Raw genomic sequence first — 25,040 nt, 5'->3', positions numbered from 1 at the left:
ATCAAAAGACCAAAAATCAAGACACAACAATATCCGGAAAAAATTGGATTGATCATTTTTCAAAACTCTATAATAAAACAAACATTAAAAATCATGAGTTACAAAATAATCTTATAGAAAAAGAAATGCGACAAATTCCCAACCAATATCTAAACTCAAATATCACATACAAAGAAATTCTTAGCGCTGTTAGCAAACTAAAAAACAATAAATCAGCTGCTGATGACAGCATTGCCAATGAAATGTTGAAAACCAAAAATAAGTTAATGATAAGATGTTTACAGAAACTTTTCAACTGTATTGTAGATAGTGGAAAATTTCCTGCAACCTGGAAATCTACGATTCTTGTTCCACTACACAAATCAGGCGACAAATTAAATCTTGGTAATTATAGAGCTATTGCATTAACAAGTTGTCTCTCAAAACTATTTACTGGCATAATGAATCAAAGATTGACCACATACTTGGAAGAAAATAATTTATTTACCGACATGCAGTTTGGCTTTAGGAAAGACAGGAGAACGACAGACGCAATTTTCCTGTTAAAAACAGCAGTTGAAAAAACAATTTATAATAAAAATAAAAGCAGCAGTTCTGGAAGACGGTTATACACATGTTTTGTTGACTTTAGAAAGGCTTTCGACAGCATCTGGAGGGATGCACTCTTTCTGAAGTTACAAAACAGTGGTATCACGGGGAACTTTTATGAAATAATAAAATCTATGTATAAGGATATTAAATATAAAATTAAATTGTCAGAGGGTATAACTGATGGATTTCAGTCTACCTGTGGAGTTAAGCAAGGCTGCAATTTATCACCAACTTTATTTAACATTTTTCTGAACGATCTGCCAGAATTATTTGGGGATCAAATTGATAAACCAGTTCTAATGGGCGAGAAACCTATAAATTGCATCCAATATGCAGATGACCTTGCACTTATTTCAGAAACGGAAGACGGCCTACAAAGCTGTCTGAACAAATTAAATGACTATTGTATAAATTGGAATTTAGAAGTAAACGTAAAGAAAACTAAAGTCATGGTATTTAATTGCAGCAACAGACTGATTAAAAACATGAATTTTAAAATCAACAACCAAGACATAACAGCTGTTAGCGAGTTTTGCTATTTAGGGGCAATATTTACTCCAAATGGGAAATTTAAAACAAACTTATCTATGTTAAAAAATAAATCATTGAAGGCTCTTTTCAGCATCAGACAAACAGTCTTAAACCACAAAATAATTTCACCAGCACTTAGTTTGAAAATTTTCGACCAATTAATTTCACCTATACTCATGTATGGTGCAGAAATCTGGGCCAATGAAATCACAACTGACAGTAACAGTTTAGAGCAAGTTTGCAGTCATTTTTACAGGTTTATCCTAGGAGTGAGTAAAATGACGCCAATTAGTGGTTTGAAAGCAGAACTTGGTAGGTTACCAGTAAAATTAAAAATTAATTTGGCTCAAATTAAATACTGCCATAGACTATATAGTCTGCCAGATAATCACATTTTAAAATTAGCCCTGGATGAAATGATAAAAATTAATTCAAACTGGGTAAGGACTATTAATGCTACACTGGGACATGATCTAATTAAAATAAAAAATGATCACAATATGGAAAATTGGAATCAAATACTAAAAAAAGTAAAACTCAGACTATCTGAGTTTTATATTCAAAGATGGAGAGAAAAACTAAATTTCAGTGAAACCAATGAAAATAGGGGAACAAAACTGAGAACATACAAACTATTCAAAGTAAGCTATAATATGGAAAATTATTTGCAAAACATTTCAAATTTCAGTCTCAGGAAAATGCTTTCAAAATTCCGTCTGAGTGACCACAACTTAGAAATAGAATTAGGTAGAAGAACAAAGCCCAAAATAGAATTAGAAAATAGACACTGTAATAAATGTAACACTAAAGCATTAGGAGATGAAAAACATTTCCTGCTATTTTGTACTGGCTATATAGAACAAAGAAAAAAACTGTTTGATGAGTGTTCAATAAATATTTACACAATGGATGTGAATTCCATATTTAAAAAGATTATGGAGAATAATATAGCTTTAGCAAAATACTTAAAGAGCACAATTTTTAAAACCACAGAAAGTAATTAATTTATTTTATTTTACTAACATTTTATTTTTTTATCTCTTATGTATTGTATGTATTTATGTTCCTTACCATACAAAAACCCTCTGAAGGTTTTTTAGTAGTGTAATAAAGTTATTATTTATCCTGGTACCCAAATCAACCGTTACCATGACAATTATCGTTCGCCTGTGTAATTGTTTTAGTTATATCACTGGGCGGAAGTTTTGGAGTCTCTCATTTAATTATATGAGTTATAAACAACAGGCGAGAAAATTATAAAAAATGATTCCCACGCTAAAAATTTAAACTAGACCAATAGTGGGCGGGGAAGCTGAACCACAGTTGTGTCCAGTCGGTGAACAAAGTAGACACGTGTTTGTTCTAGGCATAGCTGTCAATTATCTGAACGGATCTTGGTTATGAATTACAGAGTATGGGGCCTGTCTGTCGTTGTCTTGGATTATACAAATAAGATCGTAAAGCAGTGGGCGGCCTATAAACTTGACGCCCGACTTTCCCAATTTGTCCGACAATGTGTTTGGAGATAACGGTTCTATGCCGACAATTTTCCAAATGCTTATCAAGGTATGGTGGAGCCCCGATCATCTGTGTGTACTAAGGGGTGAACAATTTCAAATCGTGGGGTGACTGAAAGAGTGTGACCAGGGTAAATTTATTTTTCTTGATGGCTTATCTGAAAATTGTTATTTTTCTTGTATGTGCCAACCCCTTCATCCTGCAACACCTTACATGCATTTCTCAATCGTTTTCAAAAGTTTTCAGCAAATCTTCCAGCCACCCCATAATTTCAAATGGCCAATCCCTAAAGATGCAATATGTTCACGCAATCTACAATAACAAATTTCTCAAGCTCCCCTTAAAATTCAATTTGATTATCCCTTATCTGTAAAAACTAGGGGTGGTTGTACTAGGAGGAGTTTGTGGAAGACAAATGTAAATGGTGAAGAGGAGAAAAGGAAAATAAACTTGGGGGAAAATACGTGAATCCACATACATTTGAATAAAATATTTACTGTCGTCGAATTTGTAATGGGTAATTCCTAATCTATAATCTTAAACGATTCTCTTTATCGCGTAGAACGCCACATCGATTCTTGGCAAACGTACTCCACTGTCACGCACTGTAAACCACCCCACTAACGACGGGAAAATATGCATTGAGATTATATTTCCGTATAACGCTGGTTAAAGTTACGAGCGGTGATAGAAAATGTCCTTACAGAATTTCCTTTAATACCAATGCGATAACGCACTCAAGTCAAAATACACCCACTGTTGTCATTTTCAGACACTTATCGATAATGAAGTGTCTCCTGGCACGCAGCGTGACAGCCGATCAATCGACTCGGACACTGAAAAACCTGAAAAGACAGGGGGTATGACTCGCACATACCACAGAAAATGGACCGTTGGTGGCTTCGTTTTCGGACGGTGAATTTATTTACTGTGCGCTATTTGACCGTCAGAAAGTCGGGGTAGTGGATTTTGAAATAAATAATCTGCACGTAGACAATTTTTGAAGAAAAAAAATCTACACATTTGTTTACAACCGTTGAACAACAGTAAAGTAGTTTAAAACTAGTTTTAAAATAACGTTACCAGGAATTCTACCCCTCCCCCGACATTCTATTGGTCACTAGTTGGATTCATGTTGTATAAGGATGAGGCGTGGGACTGGATGTATTTGGGTCCATTGCACACATTTTTCACACTTCTGTGACAGGGAATTTTGTTTTCCTAAGAGCATGTCTGAACATTATTTTTTTTCCAAATGAGAAGTTTTATTAGGAACATATTTTTTAATATTGAGCCAGTGGATGTTTGGTTACCAGCCCACGTAATTTTTTCCCAAAATTCATTCTTTCCCCAAATTAAAAAAAAAATGGCTGTTTTGCTTTAATGAATGCTGTTCTCGGAAAAATAAACTGGGTCCACTCTGTAGTATGTCGGTCACAATAGATCGTAAATGAATGTCTTGTGTTTAGCTCATAAAATGACTTTGAGAAATTACCAATAAGGACTGTGTTATTTTCTCAAGTTTTGGTACACTGGAAAATCATGAAAATTGATGACAAAGCGAGCTATGGTCCATCAGCTACATAAACTTATCACACTAGGACTCCGCATTCAAAAGTCAAACACCGCCCCCCAGTGTCAACATTTGGTCTAGAATCATGGGCGTGTTTGTCTTGTCGGATCGCGAGTTTCAAGAAGATTCTTTCAGCTGTTTGTAGAACTTCTTTTTCAGTACCTTCTGGCTTTGAGTATCCCTCCACCTACTGGTACCCCCTTGATGCCTGCCTGTGCAGTAATAAATTATACAGCATCAATGGTGCATACATATTTTGTATTTTCTATTCAGGTATAGAAGGGTGGCACTTTTCTTGACAATAGTTGTAATTATATTTATTATAAACAACTAATTTTCAATGACCCACCTGTGCATGATAAATGGTGTTTTTTGTGGAGGCACCATTCAGTGGACCAAGTGACCAGATTAAAAAAAAAATCTTAGCCAAGTCATCTCCAAGAACTGCAGTATCATCTGTGTTAACTTATTCAGACTTCATCTGACCAGGGACTAAAAATCATATCATATCTAGAAAATCAAGTCAATGACTCGGAGAGAATGGAGAGGTGGAAAGAGTGAATGAATAAAACCAGATAGAACACATTCATAGTATATATCAAGAGTTATATTATATCTAAAACATTTTTATGAACTGCAAAATTTATACATTGTAAAATAATCATAAAAAAAAAATCAGAGTATAGATAATACAGAGGACGGAATTTTGTTACGATTCATTGTTACTGTGAAGCAGTGATCTTTACGTGGTATTTACAGCAATTCATGTACCTATATATATATATATAAATTCATTTTGGGATAAAAAATCAAACACTGTATAAAATACAGATAAATTACACTTTAACACACAGAATGGAAATCATACAATGGAATGAACAGACATGTGTAACAAGAACAGCAACATTCATCTACTGTTTTCAAATTATTTCAAGTGATCACAAACATAGCAAAATAAAAACTACATTGAATCTTTCGCTCCGCTCCCTCACTTGGTTGAGAATTTAATTTTGATAAATTTCACCATCATATTGCTCAACTACTGGTTGATAACAAAAATTGTTGAAATCCATGCAGCATTGGTGACTGCATAATTACGAGCAGAATTTCTCAGCAAGAAAGGGTAGCATTTGGATAATTTATTTTTTAATATCTCAGATAGTATGGAAAAGTTCAAATTTTAAAATCACAGCAGTATTTACAAGAGGGCTACAAGTTTTTCTGAATGCACAGCTGTATGGTTCTACCAATCTGGTAGACATGACAACAGACAGACGAGGAATACATTTCATATCTGCGATGATGCATAAATTCTTCGCTGCAGGCAAAGTTCAATATTGTTGGTACATGGTAGGTCAATGTGACAGACCACTCTCTTATCAGTGAATCTCTCACGCTGTTCAACTGCAGCAATGACAGGACAGCGGAATGTAGGATATGATTGTTCATTTTTCTCATTCTCATTGACCGGTTTCAACCAGACGATAGGAAGCTGTGACGGAATGGATAGTGACGGTTTGTATGCAGCATGAAGGATGCTCGCGTGTCTGCTATCCCAGAATGCATTGTGTAGGTGTAAGCCTGTCAGGTAAACTCCAAATTCAGGGCTACTGGATGGAATATGACTAAAGCCAAGAACCTGAAAACAAACAAGAACTATATTAGCCTCGCCCTGAACTTGAGATAACACAATGGAATTAAACAAATATTATTGATACAATAGGCAACTGGATCAAATGTACACAATAGCAAAACTACAATGGAGAACAGTGACTCGTTGAATGTGACTTTACTATATATGTGAATTGCATTTACATTGGAAATTTATCTATCTAGTACTACTAGGATAGAATAGGATATTTTATTTGGCACATACACAATACAGAGCTAGTGTAAAGTCCAAAATAACACAAACAAAATAAGCTAAAACAATTCTAAATCATGAAAAACAAATTTTGCTAGACTACTACAAATAAAAAGGAGGATGAGAAGATAAGAATGACCAAAGCATATTTAATGAAAGAAATGGATGACTGTAAAAGAGATGACAACATTTCCAAAGTTGGTAATTGGTATAAAAATGTTTTGCAACAGCAGAAGTAAAATAATCAATTGAATTGTTTTAAGTTTACATTTTTGAAGTTTTGAAAGACATAACAGTAAAACAAGGATGGACTAAATTATGTACTGACCTGTGAGTGTAACGTGATGTGTTGCACTTCAAGATACTCCTTACGGGCATGTTCCATGACAATGCATTGTAGAAACATGCCAGGATTACTGAAAACTGACAAATTATACACAGCTGTGGACCTCTGTGGATCGCAATATTCTGTCAGGTCAAAGATTCTGCAATTCAAGTTGTCAAAGAAATTCTTAACAGCTAGGGATGATGGGTAATCTGCAGGCAGCCAGGACTGAGGTACAGTTCTCATCTTGAGCGACTGCAGCATACGTTCAGTTTCTTGGGTGGATGCAGTCTCTCCTTTGGCGACCGTAAGTGCCAACTGGATGTCTGAATGGATTCTGTTTACTAATTTCTGGCACTGAATCACTTCGGTAGCCAGGAAGTTGTTCAAATAACTGAGACTTTCTTCAGGCGGTTGTGGCAGTGGAGCCAGGTTTTGTAAGTAACTGGTAACATCTTCCAAACACTGTGATATGTTGTCCAGTATGTCCATTTGTAACGAGGGACCAAAGTTTGACATTCCAGCTATTTTCTTCAAACCATCCAGCAAATTCCTATGAAAGGAAAAAATGTCAGAAATGTGTCAATCTGTTTTGAAACTAATTTGAAATGTATTTTGCCGGGATTATCATTGTACAAGATGTAAGTTTATGATTTAATTCAATCATCCCTGATCTGATTCAGGATAAAGCTAGAGTTTCTCATGCATTTTATAAACAAATATTTTGCTCACTTCCATGGATTTTCTCCTAAACAATTTGCTGTTATTTTTGAGTCTGGCCTTAAGTGGTTTAATCACAGTTCTAATTGTTTCTCAGTGATACTGTAAACCAAAAATTGTGCTTACATGTTATCTTGGCTAATTAGCTAACTATATTTATTAATACTAGTACTAATTTAAGATCTGTCTTTGTACTGACACATGAGAAATAATATACGCCATGCTTTTTACTGGTATTCAAATTTGAAGGATTAATAAATAAATAGACAGTGATGCAAACTATACAACCATAAAACACACAATGCTTCATTTGCATTTCAGTAAGTCAGTTGAACAGCAAAAACTAATCTTGGAAACTTAATTAAATTTGTTACAGATTTTAAAAACCTGGTATTAAAGTACCTGCTGAGTAAAGACTGAAGTGCCACATTCGCCGTCTCTGCAAGACCCAGCTGATCAGTGGTCACTGTCTCCTTCATCTTATCAAATACTTCTTGATAACCATGGTAACTTCCATCAGCTTCTGCTGAGATATCATCTTCGGGAACCAATGATTTCAGCAACGATACAACTCCCATCATATTTGGGTCCTGTGAGTTAAAACATCAAACAAATATTGTCACCAAAATTTTTCTTTTTATTTCTTGTGAGAAGAAATAATAGCAGATACTTTCTATAGGACTAATAACAGAGGCTGTATAATGTTGAGTTACAAGGAATCAATTATTTACCAACTGTCTTTTTGTACATGCATAATCCATTTTGCACATGTACTGTGGTTTGAGCACAGAGCGCCCTCTGTGGCAGTACTAACTGAACACCACAGAGGAGTTGTTGAGTTTCATTTGGTTCATTGCAGGCTTTTATATAAAAAATTCCACAGGGAAGGAAGTGTGAATGAATCAAGAATGGTTTGTTTTTTAAACAATACTTACAAATATGTGAAAACAATAAATATTGTTGATTTTAATACACACAATTTGGTTTGTCCAATTGTGCAGTGATCTCAAGTACAGCCTGGTTATCATCCTATAACCGGGCAGTACTTGGTACTGATCTACCAATCAGAACCCCTCGATAATAATATAAGAATTTCTTTGTGCTTGGTCATAAATGGGTGAAAAAAATACATCCCACTGTACAAGCCAGTCACAAACCTTCAAGTTACAGAGCATTTACAAATGAAAACAAATAATTACAAATAAATAAATAAATATGATTTTCATACAATAAGATATTTATAAATTAAAGCTCACATATTTTTTATGAATAGCCCAGAGTTGATTTTGACGATCAAAAAACTACAACAGTTTCCAAGGATATATAGCACTGCTTCATGACAACATTATGTGTTGCTGAGACTTACCTGCAATTTGTCATGGTTGACAGGCAGCAAACACCCGTCTGCCACAGCTCTAATGGATGAAAGGTCATTGGGATCCAGCGTATGGCCACCATACACTACATTACCTAATATATACTGCAATGCTGAATGCATTTCAAAGCCACATGTTTTGGCCACAGACTGCAGGCAATCTATAGCAGTTTGTAACTCTCCATGAGACCTGTGAATTATCAGTAAACACAAGATATTTAAACACTGTAAAACAATTCAGCATTAATTGATGCAAACAAATTAATTTGGCTCAACATAATTACTTTTGAAGAAACACACTTAGTTAGGAATTTACACAGTATTATTGCACTCAATCTTTCATTCATAGGCGATGATGATTCATTTTGGGGTCTGATTACAAAACAAAGATCACAATCACTAGGAAGTAAATCTGCATTTAGTAACAAGAAATCACAATGAAAGACACCTAGCTTCACACAAACAAGTAGGAACTTTTATATAAAATAAGTTATGATTGTCAAATCTGTTGACTCATCACTGACATGGACACAGAAATCAAGTCAATGAGGTAAAGTTGGAAGGAACTCACCAATAACAATCCTGTATCAATGAATTCTGGTGATATAACCGTCTTTGGTTCAATACAGTGTGAAGTAAAGACACAGCAAACAACAGATCACAAATTGGCTGCAAACACAAGGAAGAGATTAGTGCAGTGTATTTTTTTAATTAACACAGTACAGTCAGAGAAAAGAAATTTGATGTAACTTGAAAGGAAAACAAGCAGCCTGTCGGCTGAGATAGCTCCGCTGTTAGCAATGCACATTTCAATTAAAGAACAGAAGATATCATTAGAAAATGAACAAAATGTATAGTATCAAAACAATCAGACTTGTGGTTTTCAACAAGAAGTGGAAAATATCACCTTTTACCAAAAATTACAAAAATATTCATCAAAATTAGAGAATTGAAGATATCATCATGAAATGAACAAATCTGCGTTAGAACCACATGTAGTACCTATAATATGTAATATCAAAGCAATTGGACTTGCGGTTTTCAACAAGAAGTCGAAAATATCACTTTTTACTAAAAATGACAAAAATATTCACCAAAATTAGAGAATTAAATATATCATTACAAAATGAACAAATCTGAGAGAGGTCCACATGTAGTACCTATATATGTAATATCAAAGCAATTGGACTAGCAGTTTTTAACAAGAAGTTGAAAATATCACTTTTTACCAAAAATAACAAAAATGTTCACCAAAATTAGAGAATTGAAGATATCATCATGAAATGAACAAATCCGAGAGAGGTCTACCCAAGGTACATATACACCAAGTATCAAAGCATTCAGGCTTGTAGTTTTCAAGAAGAAGTCGAAAAAGTAAAACATTGCCATGGACGACGGACAATCACTCATATGATAAGCTCCGCTCGACAGCGGAGCTAACAAAAGATATGAGCAAGACTTATTTGACCCTATTCTTTCCTCTGAAAATAAAAAAATAAACCAGATGATAATAGTTTTTCTGATTTTAGTGGTGAATACTGTTCAGTATGTTGACACATTTTACACATTTTGATGAGACACAAAATGTCTGTGAATACTGTCAAATTATATTTGTATGAACTTGGATACAATAAAGTCACACCATTTATTTATTCTCATCTGGACGGTCCTTGTCTCTTTAATAGTGACTGCCAAGATTACATTTTAGCCATTATTTTGAAAATCAAAGGAAATCTAAACTCACCTTTGACTGCTCTGTTTTTGCCAAGTGACTACCAGCATTGATAGCACCGAGAGAATCATTATAACAACGCACAAGAACTTTCTTAAAATTTGAACTTGTCTCACAGTTCACTTTGTAACCATGCTGCACTACCAGTCCTGTTGGAAGGAGGAGCAAATTACTAATGGTGAATATCAAAATACCCCTTACATATAGTGATTATTCTCTGATGTGAAATGACATAGATAAATGAAAGAATTGTCGACATGTAGTCATATATATATATGAGATAAAAAATCTCTCCTTCTCTTTAAAATAATAATTGCAATTCAGTGACAGAAGATAAATCACTTCACAAAATGTGAGCATCACACTCTCAAAGAAAATAGGATGAAATTCCTTTATTTATTTATTTATTTATTTATGGGCTACAAACTTTCCGATGAAGAATTATTTACTTTTGTGCTTTCAGGTAATGACAGTTATATTTCCAGCATTTTAGCGAATTTTTTTTTTTTTTTGTCTTAGAATTATTTTAGCTGTGCTGTTTTGTTATTTATCTCTTTGCACTTTGCATAAGCTCTGTTTTGTGTATGTTTCAAATAAAATATTCTACCCTATCCTATTAACTACAGAATAAATCAAAGAAAGCTTAGAAAGAACTCCCATGTGCTGAGAGTATTGGAGACACATTAAATATAATTCGAAATTACTTAGCTGAAAACTAATTATGCAAATCAGAAAATTAATATGACCAGATTTGAGTGTAAACTGGGCTCTCTCTGGAATTTGCTAGGTAATAGTAAATTTACTAATCAAGAAAAAAAAGTATTAGTAAACTTTGTCTGGAAACTGCGGAGCATTTTCCCCGTGACCGAGCACAACGGGGAAGAGAGAAGGAGAGGGAGCTGTCCCCTCTGTCGTCCGCCGAAAACAAGAACAGCATACTGAAAATGGTGCTTGCTGGTAGCAACCTGAGCTCTAATTTTGTGTGTAATTTCATGACATCAAATTAGGCAGTCTGCTCCACAAAATGTACCATTTATGATGGTACAACAAAACATCACAACAAAATATGCAATGTAGACACCAGAACCTTTATTTGAATAACTCAGTATTAATTAAACATATTCATGATAAACTCACATTGTTAACAGTGGGGAAAATAGTCATCATTCAAAAGTTCACTAAGTTCACTGCCTAGAACACAAGTCATCCTGTGAATAAATTTTCACGGGAAATTTCTCAGAAAAAAAACTCTATGCCAATCAATATTATTATGAAGTAATCTCCCGTGCTCATCATGCAAACCCGCATGTTGACGTTTATGACGACACAAAATGACTATTATTTTCATCGAAATTTCTGAATTAAAGTGAAAAAGTAACTTTTGGTCTTGTAACTCGATCTCAATGCTAAGAATGCCTATAAGAATGTTACACAAATTATAGTATTTTTCGATCGATTCGCTAACATTGTCTCACCTTCCATTAGCTGTGGAATCATAGCCCTATGTTGCCGACCGCATTATTTACGTGACATGTTCGACATACAACAACAAAAATAAAAACAAGACGTCCGAATGAAATTGGTAGGGCAAAATTAGATTGTATGTCGCACCAAAGAGCTACGGAACCGCAGCTAACCTTCCATTATTTCTGAAATCGCGCTGCAGTACGATCAACTTTCCGTTTCTTGGTGCTGTCAGGGTTAGGACACCCATGGGTTTCTGGTTCTGAACACGATTTAGCGGTTTCTCTATCTCGTCGTGAAAAATACTCGTCGAGCAGTTGTCTGCTCCTTTTTGACGTAGTCTCCATTTTCAATAAATAAACAAATCACGTGTTTGATAAGGGCGACATGAAACCGTCCCATACTGAGAGTAAAGCTGCGGGGTATCTTGAAACACATGTCGACTAAACTACGCATGTGCGATGACACCAAAATAAATTTAGAGTGGAAAAGTACATTCAGTGGCAGTTCCGTGTTGATCGCGATCACCATGTAACAATTGTTGCAATCTTAGAAGTAACGGGACATTGTTAAAATGGCAATCACTCAAACCGTAACACGCGTGATGATCACAGTCGAGTCTTGACAATTAAATGAGGGCGATTTGCGAGGGTATTTTGTACAAAATGTGTTCGTAAATCCTACTAATAGATATTTATTTTGTTCGTAAATCTTGTCCAAATTTCGTAATTTACGACATTTGCGAGCGACAGCGAGAGCACAGGTAAAACTAATGAGGTCTGCGCAATGTAACAGAAAATCTATGTCTCCAAGTTTAATTGAAATGTGATTAGAACCAAAAAATTATGAATTATTATGCTTATTAGGGAATTAATATGAACAGATTTTTACCCCAAACTAATTAGGTTTGTACATTGTCCTAGAGCATCTTTGTACTAAGTTTCATTGAAATGGAATAATTAGTACCGTGAAAACTCCAAAATTTCGACCCCTCTAAAAAATTCGTCCGCCTATTTATTTGCCGGGTTTCGGTGTTTTATTTACCTCCAAATTTTCGACTCCACTAAAAATTGCCGACTCATTCTTATTCGAAAATTGCGACCAGTTTTAGTTTTCCCCCAAACGAAAAAAAAACCGATGTGAGCGTTCAAACGGGACCTTCCTCGAAGGCATGAATCCGGGTTTCTGATTGACTGAGAGATTTTTATTTTATTGGTAACGAAAATATATTCTAAATAAACGAAGTTTCAAATAAAAACGAACACAAAAATCTCGGCATGCTGCGTTTCTGAATTGTTGATTATTACTGTACTCAGTAGTGATTATAATAATGTACACAAAATAAATTTGTTGAATGGTTATGAAATACAAATAAAAGTCAACTTAGTTTCATCGTAAGCGAATGATTCCGGTCTCGTATAAACGTTTGATGCTGTAGGATATCCGCCATGTTCTCTTAGGTCAAATAGGTCAAATCGCTAATTAAGCAATCAAAAAGCTGGATGATGCCAACATGTTCAAATTACCATAGCTTATTTAAATATGTTAATGTTATTGAACGCAATGCGGAAGAGATTGATGTTGTAGTACGATATTTTGGCTTGGATTTTGATGCGAAAACGACATGATTTTTTTTAAATAAAAAAATTAGTTGTTTTTAAAAAATAAACTGGTCATCTGAAGAATAATTTAACATTGTTCACAGTGATAACAGCTCATTCTCGAAAGGAAGCTTACCCGCTCACGCTAGTCACGATAAAAATCATACACGTGTACTCTTGAATAGACAGACGTCAATGACTACGGTAAAACTTAGACTCTATTTTAGCCGGCAGGATTGATTGAAATGTCCGAAAAATGACGCCAAAATACACCTTAAAAGTCCCATTTTATTTTCTTAAATCCCATTTTATTTTTTAATCCAAGGGCGAATTTACGGCAGAATTTGGTCCCTCAAATAAGGGACACGTGAGCTTTGATTCTAACCGGATACATTGCACTGGGTCGGGGAGATAGTTTGCTAAACTTCCATGTATCTTTTGTCCAATGGGTACCTATACTTCGAACATTCGCAAGTTTTCCTAGGTAGTGCGAGACAGCTTTGTCTTTTGACCTATTAGTTTTGTGCTGACCTCTTCTCCGCGTCTTGATGTTTTGTTTTGCTTGTCATAATACTCACTGATTGATGACTTTGTTTAGATTTTGAGTTACAACTCGGCCACGACCTTTGCTTTTACCGTGAAACATGAGGAAGTTTACGTCAATTGACGGACATTGCATTTTTTAAAAACTAATGAAGCACACTGTCTATCATCCCCATTTTTTCATTTGCTGATTTCTATTCAGAAAAATTCGACCGTTCGAAAATGCACCTTAATTTTGACTCTAAAAACATGTCACATTTCTAACACCAATTATTTAAAACCGGTCGAAATTTTGGAGTTTTTACGGTACTTTAGATATCAGTGTGAAAGCTTAAAATTGGTTAATTATGCAAATTAGGTAATTAATATGTACAGATTTTAACCCACAATTATTCAGGTCTGTCTATTGTCCTACAGCATCCATGTACATTCATTGATATGTGATGTATAGTACCTGAGATATCAGTGTGAAAGTTGGTTAATTATGCAAATTAGGTGATTAATATGCATAAATATTTACATTGTTAAAATGGCAATCACTCAAACCGTAACACGCGTGATGATCACAGTCGAGTCTTGACAATTAAATGAGGGCGATTTGCGAGGGTATTTTGTACAAAATGTGTTCGTAAATCCTACTAATAGATATTTATTTTGTTCGTAAATCTTGTCCAAATTTCGTAATTTACGACATTTGCGAGCGACAGCGAGAGCACAGGTAAAACTAATGAGGTCTGCGCAATGTAACAGAAAATCTATGTCTCCAAGTTTAATTGAAATGTGATTAGAACCAAAAAATTATGAATTATTATGCTTATTAGGGAATTAATATGAACAGATTTTTACCCCAAACTAATTAGGTTTGTACATTGTCCTAGAGCATCTTTGTACTAAGTTTCATTGAAATGGAATAATTAGTACCGTGAAAACTCCAAAATTTCGACCCCTCTAAAAAATTCGTCCGCCTATTTATTTGCCGGGTTTCGGTGTTTTATTTACCTCCAAATTTTCGACTCCACTAAAAATTGCCGACTCATTCTTATTCGAAAATTGCGACCAGTTTTAGTTTTCCCCCAAACGAAAAAAAACCCGATGTGAGCGTTCAAACGGGACCTTCCTCGAAGGCATGAATCCGGGTTTCTGATTGACTGAGAGATTTTTATTTTATTGGTAACGAAAATATATTCTAAATAAACGAAGTTTCAAATAAAAACGAACACAAAAATCTCGGCATGCTGCGTTTCTGAATTGTTGATTATTACTGTACTCAGTAGTGATTATAATAATGTACACAAAATAAATTTGTTGAATGGTTATGAAATACAAATAAAAGTCAACTTAGTTTCATCGTAAGCGAATGATTCCGGTCTCGTATAAACGTTTGATGCTGTAGGATATCCGCCATGTTCTCTTAGGTCAAATAGGTCAAATCGCTAATTAAGCAATCAAAAAGCTGGATGATGCCAACATGTTCAAATTACCATAGCTTATTTAAATATGTTAATGTTATTGAACGCAATGCGGAAGAGATTGATGTTGTAGTACGATATTTTGGCTTGGATTTTGATGCGAAAACGACATGATTTTTTTTAAATAAAAAAATTAGTTGTTTTTAAAAAATAAACTGGTCATCTGAAGAATAATTTAACATTGTTCACAGTGATAACAGCTCATTCTCGAAAGGAAGCTTACCCGCTCACGCTAGTCACGATAAAAATCATACACGTGTACTCTTGAATAGACAGACGTCAATGACTACGGTAAAACTTAGACTCTATTTTAGCCGGCAGGATTGATTGAAATGTCCGAAAAATGACGCCAAAATACACCTTAAAAGTCCCATTTTATTTTCTTAAATCCCATTTTATTTTTTAATCCAAGGGCGAATTTACGGCAGAATTTGGTCCCTCAAATAAGGGACACGTGAGCTTTGATTCTAACCGGATACATTGCACTGGGTCGGGGAGATAGTTTGCTAAACTTCCATGTATCTTTTGTCCAATGGGTACCTATACTTCGAACATTCGCAAGTTTTCCTAGGTAGTGCGAGACAGCTTTGTCTTTTGACCTATTAGTTTTGTGCTGACCTCTTCTCCGCGTCTTGATGTTTTGTTTTGCTTGTCATAATACTCACTGATTGATGACTTTGTTTAGATTTTGAGTTACAACTCGGCCACGACCTTTGCTTTTACCGTGAAACATGAGGAAGTTTACGTCAATTGACGGACATTGCATTTTTTAAAAACTAATGAAGCACACTGTCTATCATCCCCATTTTTTCATTTGCTGATTTCTATTCAGAAAAATTCGACCGTTCGAAAATGCACCTTAATTTTGACTCTAAAAACATGTCACATTTCTAACACCAATTATTTAAAACCGGTCGAAATTTTGGAGTTTTTACGGTACTTTAGATATCAGTGTGAAAGCTTAAAATTGGTTAATTATGCAAATTAGGTAATTAATATGTACAGATTTTAACCCACAATTATTCAGGTCTGTCTATTGTCCTACAGCATCCATGTACATTCATTGATATGTGATGTATAGTACCTGAGATATCAGTGTGAAAGTTGGTTAATTATGCAAATTAGGTGATTAATATGCACAAATATTTACCGGAAACTAATTGGGTCTGCATAATTCTAGATTCATTGAAATGTGATGATTAGTACTTTAGATATCAGTAGAAAAGCTGAAAATTAATTATGCAAATTAGGTAATTAATATGCACAATTATTTACCCTAAAACTAATCAGGTCTCTGCATAGTCCTAAAGGATCTATGTACCAAGTTTCATTGAAATGCGATGATTAGTACTTGAGATACCCGTGGAAAAGCTGAAAATTAACTAATTATGCAAATTAGGTGATTAATATGCACAAATATTTATCGAAAACAATCAATCTCTGCATAGTCCTTGAGTATGTAAGTACCAAGTTTCATTGAAATGTAATGCTAACTACTTATATCAAATGCTGAAAATTAATTAATTATGCAAATTAGGTAATTAATATGTACTGATATTACCATAAAAACTATCAGGTCTGTGCAGTGTCGTATGACATCTATGTACCAAGTTTCATTGAAATGTGATGATTAGTACTTGAGATATCAGTGGAAAAACCGAAAATTGACTAATCATTATGCAAATTAGGTAATTAGTATCCACGGATTATTACCAAAAACTAATCAATAGGATTGCGTTTTAATTGGAGTTTAATTAAACTCAATTACAATGCAATACAATGGAGAATTGCCCTTTAATTAAGTTTAATTAAACTAGAGTTGAATATCCCGTGACTGAACATAGAAATGTTTGCGAAGCTTAGGTTTAGTATCGGGGTAAGGTATGGCATAATTATATTAATATTAATATAACGTAAACCATACCTTCCCCGATACTAAACCTAAGCTTCGCAAACCTGACTTAAATTCGATTAAATATTAATATAAATTATGAAACATTGTGGAGCCACCAATTTGGGGCTCCACTTGCACAAAGGGCTCCACTTTGTTTGTGTATGTCTGGTCTACAGGCTCCACTTCTACGTCTACACCAACACACACACACATACACACACACATACAGACACACTAACTGCAAAGACTCCCATTTTGTGCTTCGCACATGGGAGTCAAAAAATAATTTAGCGATTCTGTGAACAGTCACATGTTTACCATTTACCTCTATGTACAGTAATGCCACTAGAGGGCACATGGTGCAACAGGAAACACTCACTCTTACCTGGTAAACTAATCTTGCTTTGATTTGCCTGAGTCACCATTATCAATCGAAAGTCGGGATGTATTTCACAGGGCACAGATGTTGAGGCTGTCGATACTGTATGTGTCAATGCTGTACTAGCACGACTTGTACATTTGCTATCCGCATCCGAAACTTTGTCCAGTGGTTCTACCATGTTCTATGATGTCATGAAACAACCAAGAAAGATTTTTCTCGATAAATAATATTTTAAATTTATATTAAGTTTCTAAATGATCAGTAATCTAAGAAAACTGCAAAGCAGCTCCTGTGCACAAAATGTCTTGGAAGTAAAGATTGTGGAGCAAGACAGAAATATTGAAAACAAGCCGGTAGGCTGGTTGGCGATCCGCTCCGCTCAAAAACTAGCAACATGTTTTTGGCTGTTTCCATGGTGTGACATAAACGTGAAGCTAACGTCGGTTTATAACTAATACAAAGTTCGCGAACACCATTCAGTCTTTAGAAGTCACTTAGTTTATTACTAGGACCACAGTCACTCTCCTAGTAGAGTGACTGTGCTAGGACGTATTCTGCTGTTACATTTATTATTTCCAACCATTTTGCGATAGCATTTTCTAGAATGAAGCGTTTCCTGTAAATGCTGGAAAGCGAAATAACGAAATGGTAAATATTAGTACTGTGTGTTGACCTTCCTAATAATATACTTCATAATGCAAAACACTAGTCACGGTGAATTATTTAAATATACGACTCCTAATCGAAAAATATGACCACAGTCCAGAATTTCAGACGAATATTAAGCAATGTAAGAGCATATCAGAAGCATTTACTCTAAAATATAAAAAAGAACTGCAGTCAAAAGTCAAGAATGCCAGCAAATAAAGAACTCTGTCCCACAATCCTTTGTGCGCGTTATTACGGACACGCGCAAAAAACTGTACCGCGCTTGTCAAATATGGGTCAAATATACAGTACGCTACTATCTTGCCACAGATTGTTTAGTAGTGGAGTGTTCGGTGACCATTGAATTAGCCCGTGATTCATATTTTATGTGTATTAATTTATTCATCAATTTTTGTGACTGACAGTACTGCCCAAATTTTAGTCAAAAAAATGCAACTGGTGAAATGGAAGAGCATCGCCAGGCGATGGACGCGGGGCTCTTTGGCAACGACCACATAGAGGTCAAAATACACGTTCTATTTTTACGCGTTAAATTTGGCTCTTCCGTTTCGCCCCCTCCGGAATGTTCTACTTTCGCAGCCTAATCGCAGGTTTTTCGAAAAACGTCGAAAAAACACAAGAATTAGTAGAAATGTTCCTGTTTTGGGCGGATTATTGATACAGAATAATGTCTTTATTACAAAAATGCTGAAAAACCGTGAGTTGTTGCCTTAGTTATTTTTTTATTGGCGAAAAACTGCGAACTCGGCAAATTTGGTTGCACAACTTCTCTTTATCATATACACCCAGCAACACCGATGCCAGCTGACTGTGTACAAAACTGGTAGGAGGTAATACATTTGGGGCGAAAGTATTCAAAAATCAGTTTTTGGATGTTGCAATGGCAGTGGTGGGCCAGGATTTTTTTCCAATTAGTGACGGCACGACCTACCTGTGAAGTATGAACAATACCAGCCGAGCCGTTGCTGGTGAAAAGTTACCCCAACTTTGGGGTCAAATTTCTCGGTAATGAAAACAGATATCAAAAATTCAAATAGTAACTTTGTGCCCACACTCAAGCTGAGTAGAATGAGCTATGTTTGAAGTGTTTTATCCCAAATTTGTAGGAGGAGATACATTTGGCATGAAGCTATCCAAAAATCAGTTTTTTGGCTGTTGCTATGGCAACGGTGGGCCAAAAAATTTTTTTCAGATTTTTCCTTATAACTAGGGTGAAGGTGTGACCTACCTGCAAAGTTTGAAAGAAATCGGCCAAGCCAAAAAAATCACAGAAGAAATCATACGTGAAAACACTGGAAATGTACACACACAGACACACACACAAAACGACAAAAGTGATTATAAGGGCAATCCTAGCGGAGCGGATCGCCAATATCCCAAGTTACCTAAACAATTACATGTAAAGCTCAATATTGCATAGACCATTCCTCTCAAATATAAGCACTGTATTTGTTCTCTGTTCAAGGCACATTGCACACACAAACCAAAAAATTACATTCATTGTATACTGGATCATCAAAACTACGGCATGACTTGTGTAGACTGCAGACCTCTTATAAAGTAATTACCATGGTGTGGTCATACAATAAATGTCAAATGATTGATAAGGTGTTGAAAAAATGTTTTTTAAAGTAAAGTAAAATAATGTCATAAGCTAAGCTGGTCTTTTACCTGTATTAGTTTAATAATATCTTTTGTCCAAGTCTCTGCAAGGTGACAATTATTCAGTATGACCCAGTGTCCTGACAACATGCTGTCTTGGATGACCTGAACTGCTTCATCCATTTGAACCGGTGTTCCCAATGTTACCACATGAATGCAACCCTCCATGCCGGTCTGTTTTCCATAATGCATCATTTCCAACACAGGGTCGAATAAACAATGACCTGAAAAATTTGATAAAATCCCAGAATTTATACAACAATTATTAGGACCAAGGTATCATCTCAAACTGCATTCACCAATGAGATAGAAAAATACTGTATTTGCTCTATTAGAAGCAGATTCCTAATATAAAGTGCACATAATTTATGTTATATGAATCTCAATAAAAACCTGTAAGGGATGTACCAATCAAAATTTTGGGTCAGAAGTTTGAAGGTTGCTAAAGTCCATTGTTTTTTTCAGGAAATGATAAATAAATTTAGGATAAATTTGTGGATTACCTTTGGAAGAGCTGAAGGCATCATCACTATGATAGCTTGCAGGTCGAATGAAGACAATGGGAGTGTGTTGATCAGTGTTTGTCAGTATTTTGCATATGTTATAGTTATCAGACTTAGCGATGGCCGCTCCCAGCTGATAGACTGTGATATCATGACACAGTTGGTATAGCTGAAAAATAAGAGATAATTATAATATTGTATGTAGTGGTTTTGCTAATACTCGGGGAATGCAGGTATCACCGTTAGAGAAATGCAGTCATTGATGACAGTCCTACAGTTGCAATGTGTTGATGTAACTTCAAGAAACACATTCATGTGGGTCACTCGGATATTAACACATTAGCATCATCATGCCAGCCAAGGTCCGTCACACCGTGACTACTTTTACCTAAGTAGATTCTGTTCAGTGAGTGTGTATTAAAGTGTGCCCTCTTTGGCAATTTGACATTGCACCATTTTTTTAATGTCGATTGCCATTATGGTCACATGCTTTACACGCACTTCCAATCAGATCTTCAAATTTTTCAACTCAAGTCAAATACAAGCTCTCTCAGAACAATTATGCATAGCTTCTCAAATTTGCACTTTAACAAAACTGTGCGATTTGAACGAATTGCATTAGTTTCAGATGACATTTCAGCTACCCATTTTATTGATTGATTATTGAAGTTTCTGTCTTTAACTTATATATTTTATAAACGATACAGGCAACTTCCCTATGGGCTTCTTTCGCAGTCAGTAATATTTACAACAAGTCATTGTCAATGACACGTCCCCGTTCCGTTCATATTTGAGTCAGTCAGCCATTTTCAACACAATCCAAAAAAAAAAATTAAACTAAATTTGCCCACGCATGACATAGATTCAGTTCCGGTATGGTGAAAATGTGCAATTTTTGTGAATTTTTGACCTTAAAAGGACTGGCCCAAATGCACAGGCATATGTATGATATAATGTACGATGTGTATGTGAAGTTTGAACTTGATCTGTCCAGGCATGTCCGAGATATGGATTGAAAACTAAATTCTTTAAAACAAAATGGCGGCCAGTTGGCCATTCTGAACTTGATCCGAAGAAAAATTGGTATGCATCAAGCTTATATTATGTTTAATATATGCACTAAATCTGAACAAAATCCATCCATGCATGACTGAGATCCGGTTCCGGAATTGTGAAAATACGTGATTTTAATGCATTTTCGACCTTAAAATGGCCATCATTCAGCTATTGTTAAGCGGATGATGAAACAAATGCACATATCTATTTGTGACATGATGTACCATGTGTGTGTGAAGTTTGAACTTGATCAATCCAGACATGTCTCGGATACGGATCCAGAACTGAATTCTTTAAAACAAAATGGCCGCCAGTTGGCCATTTCGAACATGATCCGAAAAAAAAAATGATGTGCATCAAGGTCCTATTATGTTTAATGTATGTACCAAATTTGAACAAAATCCGTCCATGCATAACTGAGATCCGGGTCCGGAATGGTGAAAATGTGCGATTTCAATGCATTTTCGACCTTAAAGCGGCCGCCATTTGGCTATCGTTAATGAGATCATGAAACAAATGCACATACATATTTGTGACATGATGTACCTTGTGTGTGTGAAGTTTTAACTCGATTAATCCAGGCATGTCTCAGATACGGATCCAGAACTGAATTCTTTAAAACAAAATGGCCGCCAGTCGGCCATTTTGAACTTGATCCGGGGAAAAAAAATGACGTGCATCAAGGTCCTATTATGTTTAATGTATGTACCAAATTTGAATGAAATCCGTCCATGCATAACTGAGATCCGGGTCCGAAATGGTGAAAATATGCGATTTCAATGCATTTTCGGCCTTAAAGCGGCCGCCATTTGGCTATCGTTAATGAGATCATGAAACAAATGCACATACATATTTGTGACATGATGTACCTTGTGTGTGTGAAGTTTGAACTCGATCAATCCAGACATGTCTCAGATACAGATCCAGAACTGAATTCTTTAAAACAAAATGGCCGCCAGTCGGCCATTTCAAGCCCAATCCAAAAAAAAAAATGACGTGCATCAAGGCCCTATTATGTTTAATGTATGTACCAAATTTGAACAAAATCCGTCCATGCATAACTGAGATCCGGGTCCGGAATGGTGAAAATGTGCGATTTTGATGCATTTTCGGCCTTAAAATAGCCGCTATTCGGCTATCGTTAATCGGATCATGAAAATAATGTATGTGCATATGTCCCATATAATGTGCGATGTATGAGTGAAGTTTGAACTTAATCGGTCCATGCATGTTTGAGATACAGGTGATCACGGACGAACGGACGCACAGACGCACACAGGGCAAAACATAAGTCCCCGTTTTCGGACTACGTCCGAACGGGGACTAAAAATTTTTGTTCACTATTTTATAAACTGGCTTGGCAATTCCCATCACCAAATAGACTTTTAGATTTAGATTTTAGATTTTTTCAACAAATCCAAAATCACTCTCGATAATTTTGTTTACTTTACATTTTACTATGATTACATTTGAAGTTTTGATAATTTTAATGGGTATACGTATTTTAATGCGTACGTGTACACTAACAAAAATACCCCCCAAAATAAAGAGAATTTAGTATATAGCCTTTACAAAAAAGCATTATTTTTCTTTGTCTTAATAATGCATTTTTTTTCGATCAGTGTAACTTTATGTAGAAATCCTAATGAGATTTAAAGTTCAGTTCACAACTTGTTCACAACTTGTCCATGGAGGCTGCAAGATTTTTTTTATAAATATTGTATTCACTGACATTTATTTTGTATTTACATTGACCATGAGGTCCACAGTATATTTTTCTTACTAATGTGTCTACAGTGACTGTTTGATGTACTCAGCAGTTTTTGTTTTGTTTTGTCGATTGTTGTCAGTTGTTTGTTTTGTGTTCTTAGAATTTTGTACAAAAAACAATAACGATCAAATAGGTATATTATTTCCACTTTGCAGTATATCGTAGACAGTACTTGTATACTTTGTTCTCCAGCATAAATATCGGATTTTCGGAAGCATGAGATTGTATCTCGGCCAGCAATCGAATCATAAATCTTCATGAGTAATGTAACTGGTATTTCCATCTACTAGTATATTTGCTTCTATTTCCACTATCTAAAACGCTCAAGGGAATGTTGTCAAATTCGCGAGTGTGCGTATTTTCGAACAGTGGCATAAACATTGCTACAATCAAAGACACGCTGAACAGGAGGACTGGTCTATTCTGGGCTAGTACCATTGTCATTTTTTAGAGAGTATTAAAGAAGTTGTTAAAATTGTCAAATTGGCATATCAAAATCTGGTATTGAAACAGAACATATTCTGTATTCACTAAAAAACAACGATGTTATGTTTCGAAACAAAAGAAACAGTCCGATCCAAACAACCCACGTCCTTGAAAATCGAGTCTTATCGCCCTGGCGTTTCCGAGCGAAAATACGTTGATGCTAAAAATGACCGATTTTCGCCAAATCTTCTATGATTCTTTGATAATATCATTAATTCAGTTCAGCAGTTAGATAGGTTATTTATTAGAGACACTCGGGGAACCAAAATTGATGATGTAAATCACTCCAGCGACGAAAAATCGGCAATAATAGCCAAGGGGTGGGGGACTGAATTTCAAAAACATATTATATATATATGGTATATAATAAAGCAAATGAATCACAACAATAAAATCACACACTGAATAAACTCACCAAATGTGGCTGGATAATTCTCCATAATATTGCCTTTTGTATGATACTCAAGTGAGCTTGGTTGTCATCCGGAACAAGAGACAACAACACTGGTGTGCACTGTGCCAAAAAACAAACAAAAACATGAACATGAAAAGGTCAAACTCTGTATTTACTAGCAGAACACCTGCAGAACATTTATAAGTAATTTGTAGGTACTATGTAGCAAGATTATCAGTAAATTTAGATAAACTGTGATACACTGTAGTTACAATGTAACTTTGTTGCAGACTTACTTCAAAATATTCCTGCCATTGTTTCTCATATTTGACCATTGAGTCTCGAATTCCTTCAAAGTCTTCCAATCCTTCAAGTATTCCAAAGTCTATCCATGCCTGCAGAGTGTGGGCAAACAAAAATCAAATCAATCTGATTCAATAGATCATATCCATTACCAGCTTAAAAATATGTTTGTCTCTAATACCCTTGTAGAGTTAGGGATGGACTATACTATAATATTATTCTTAGTGCATGTAATGGAAGAATTCAGGGAAAACAGGTATACACTGTTGGTTTTTAAAAATAAATTGCATAATAATTTTAGAGAAAAACAATTTTACGCCGCAAAATATATTTCAAGTGGTTGACTCCTTAATATGCAATATTTATGGAGTTTTTAAGCAAATATTTTTTTTGAAGGTCCCAAAAACATTCAATGAATTATGAAATTACTGTGAATTTTAAAAATCAACAAGTACCCGCAGTCATGTTTACTAGTACACATTATCTGCTTGATTACTCAATACAGTACAGGGACGTTCAATTTGAATCAAGAGGGGGGGGGGGGGGTTAGAGGTTGAGGAAATGTATACTTTTTTTCAAACTCCTGTAAAAGAGATTTTTTTCTTCTGAGAATC

The 25,040-nt window shown here is 35.2% G+C and overlaps 1 protein-coding gene and 2 long non-coding RNA genes across 3 annotated transcripts in view; all 3 read right to left on the bottom strand.

Moving 5' to 3' along the window:
* Window positions 1-4,802: 4,802 nt before the first annotated feature.
* LOC100376274 (dynein heavy chain domain-containing protein 1-like) overlaps window positions 4,803-25,040 on the bottom strand; it is an 85,404-nt gene continuing 65,166 nt past the window's right edge. Inside the window, exons 76-86 of the mRNA XM_085501596.1 lie at window positions 24,420-24,518; window positions 24,145-24,243; window positions 20,417-20,585; window positions 19,923-20,137; window positions 17,586-17,763; window positions 10,242-10,378; window positions 9,069-9,166; window positions 8,489-8,687; window positions 7,525-7,712; window positions 6,406-6,955; window positions 4,803-5,852 (exon numbers count right to left, since the gene is read on the bottom strand). Coding sequence (XP_085357722.1) covers window positions 5,502-5,852; window positions 6,406-6,955; window positions 7,525-7,712; window positions 8,489-8,687; window positions 9,069-9,166; window positions 10,242-10,378; window positions 17,586-17,763; window positions 19,923-20,137; window positions 20,417-20,585; window positions 24,145-24,243; window positions 24,420-24,518 — 2,283 coding nt within the window. The 3' untranslated portion in view covers window positions 4,803-5,501. The remainder of the gene's footprint in view (window positions 5,853-6,405; window positions 6,956-7,524; window positions 7,713-8,488; window positions 8,688-9,068; window positions 9,167-10,241; window positions 10,379-17,585; window positions 17,764-19,922; window positions 20,138-20,416; window positions 20,586-24,144; window positions 24,244-24,419; window positions 24,519-25,040) is intronic.
* LOC146740199 (uncharacterized) lies at window positions 13,731-14,140 on the bottom strand. Its single transcript, XR_014929957.1, has 2 exons — window positions 14,078-14,140; window positions 13,731-13,918 (listed from the first exon to the last, which is right to left on the bottom strand). It is a non-coding gene; the product is annotated as an uncharacterized LOC146740199 (long non-coding RNA).
* On the bottom strand, window positions 15,830-16,239 carry LOC146740198 (uncharacterized). The gene is made up of 2 exons (XR_014929956.1): window positions 16,177-16,239; window positions 15,830-16,017 (listed from the first exon to the last, which is right to left on the bottom strand). It is a non-coding gene; the product is annotated as an uncharacterized LOC146740198 (long non-coding RNA).

The sequence above is a fragment of the Saccoglossus kowalevskii genome, chromosome 7, assembly GCF_978046115.1.
Source record: "Saccoglossus kowalevskii chromosome 7, keSacKowa6.1, whole genome shotgun sequence".
NCBI classification, from domain to species: Eukaryota; Metazoa; Hemichordata; class Enteropneusta; family Harrimaniidae; genus Saccoglossus; species Saccoglossus kowalevskii.
Note: the sequence above shows the minus strand (reverse complement) of the source record. Positions and strands in the feature narration are given on the sequence as shown.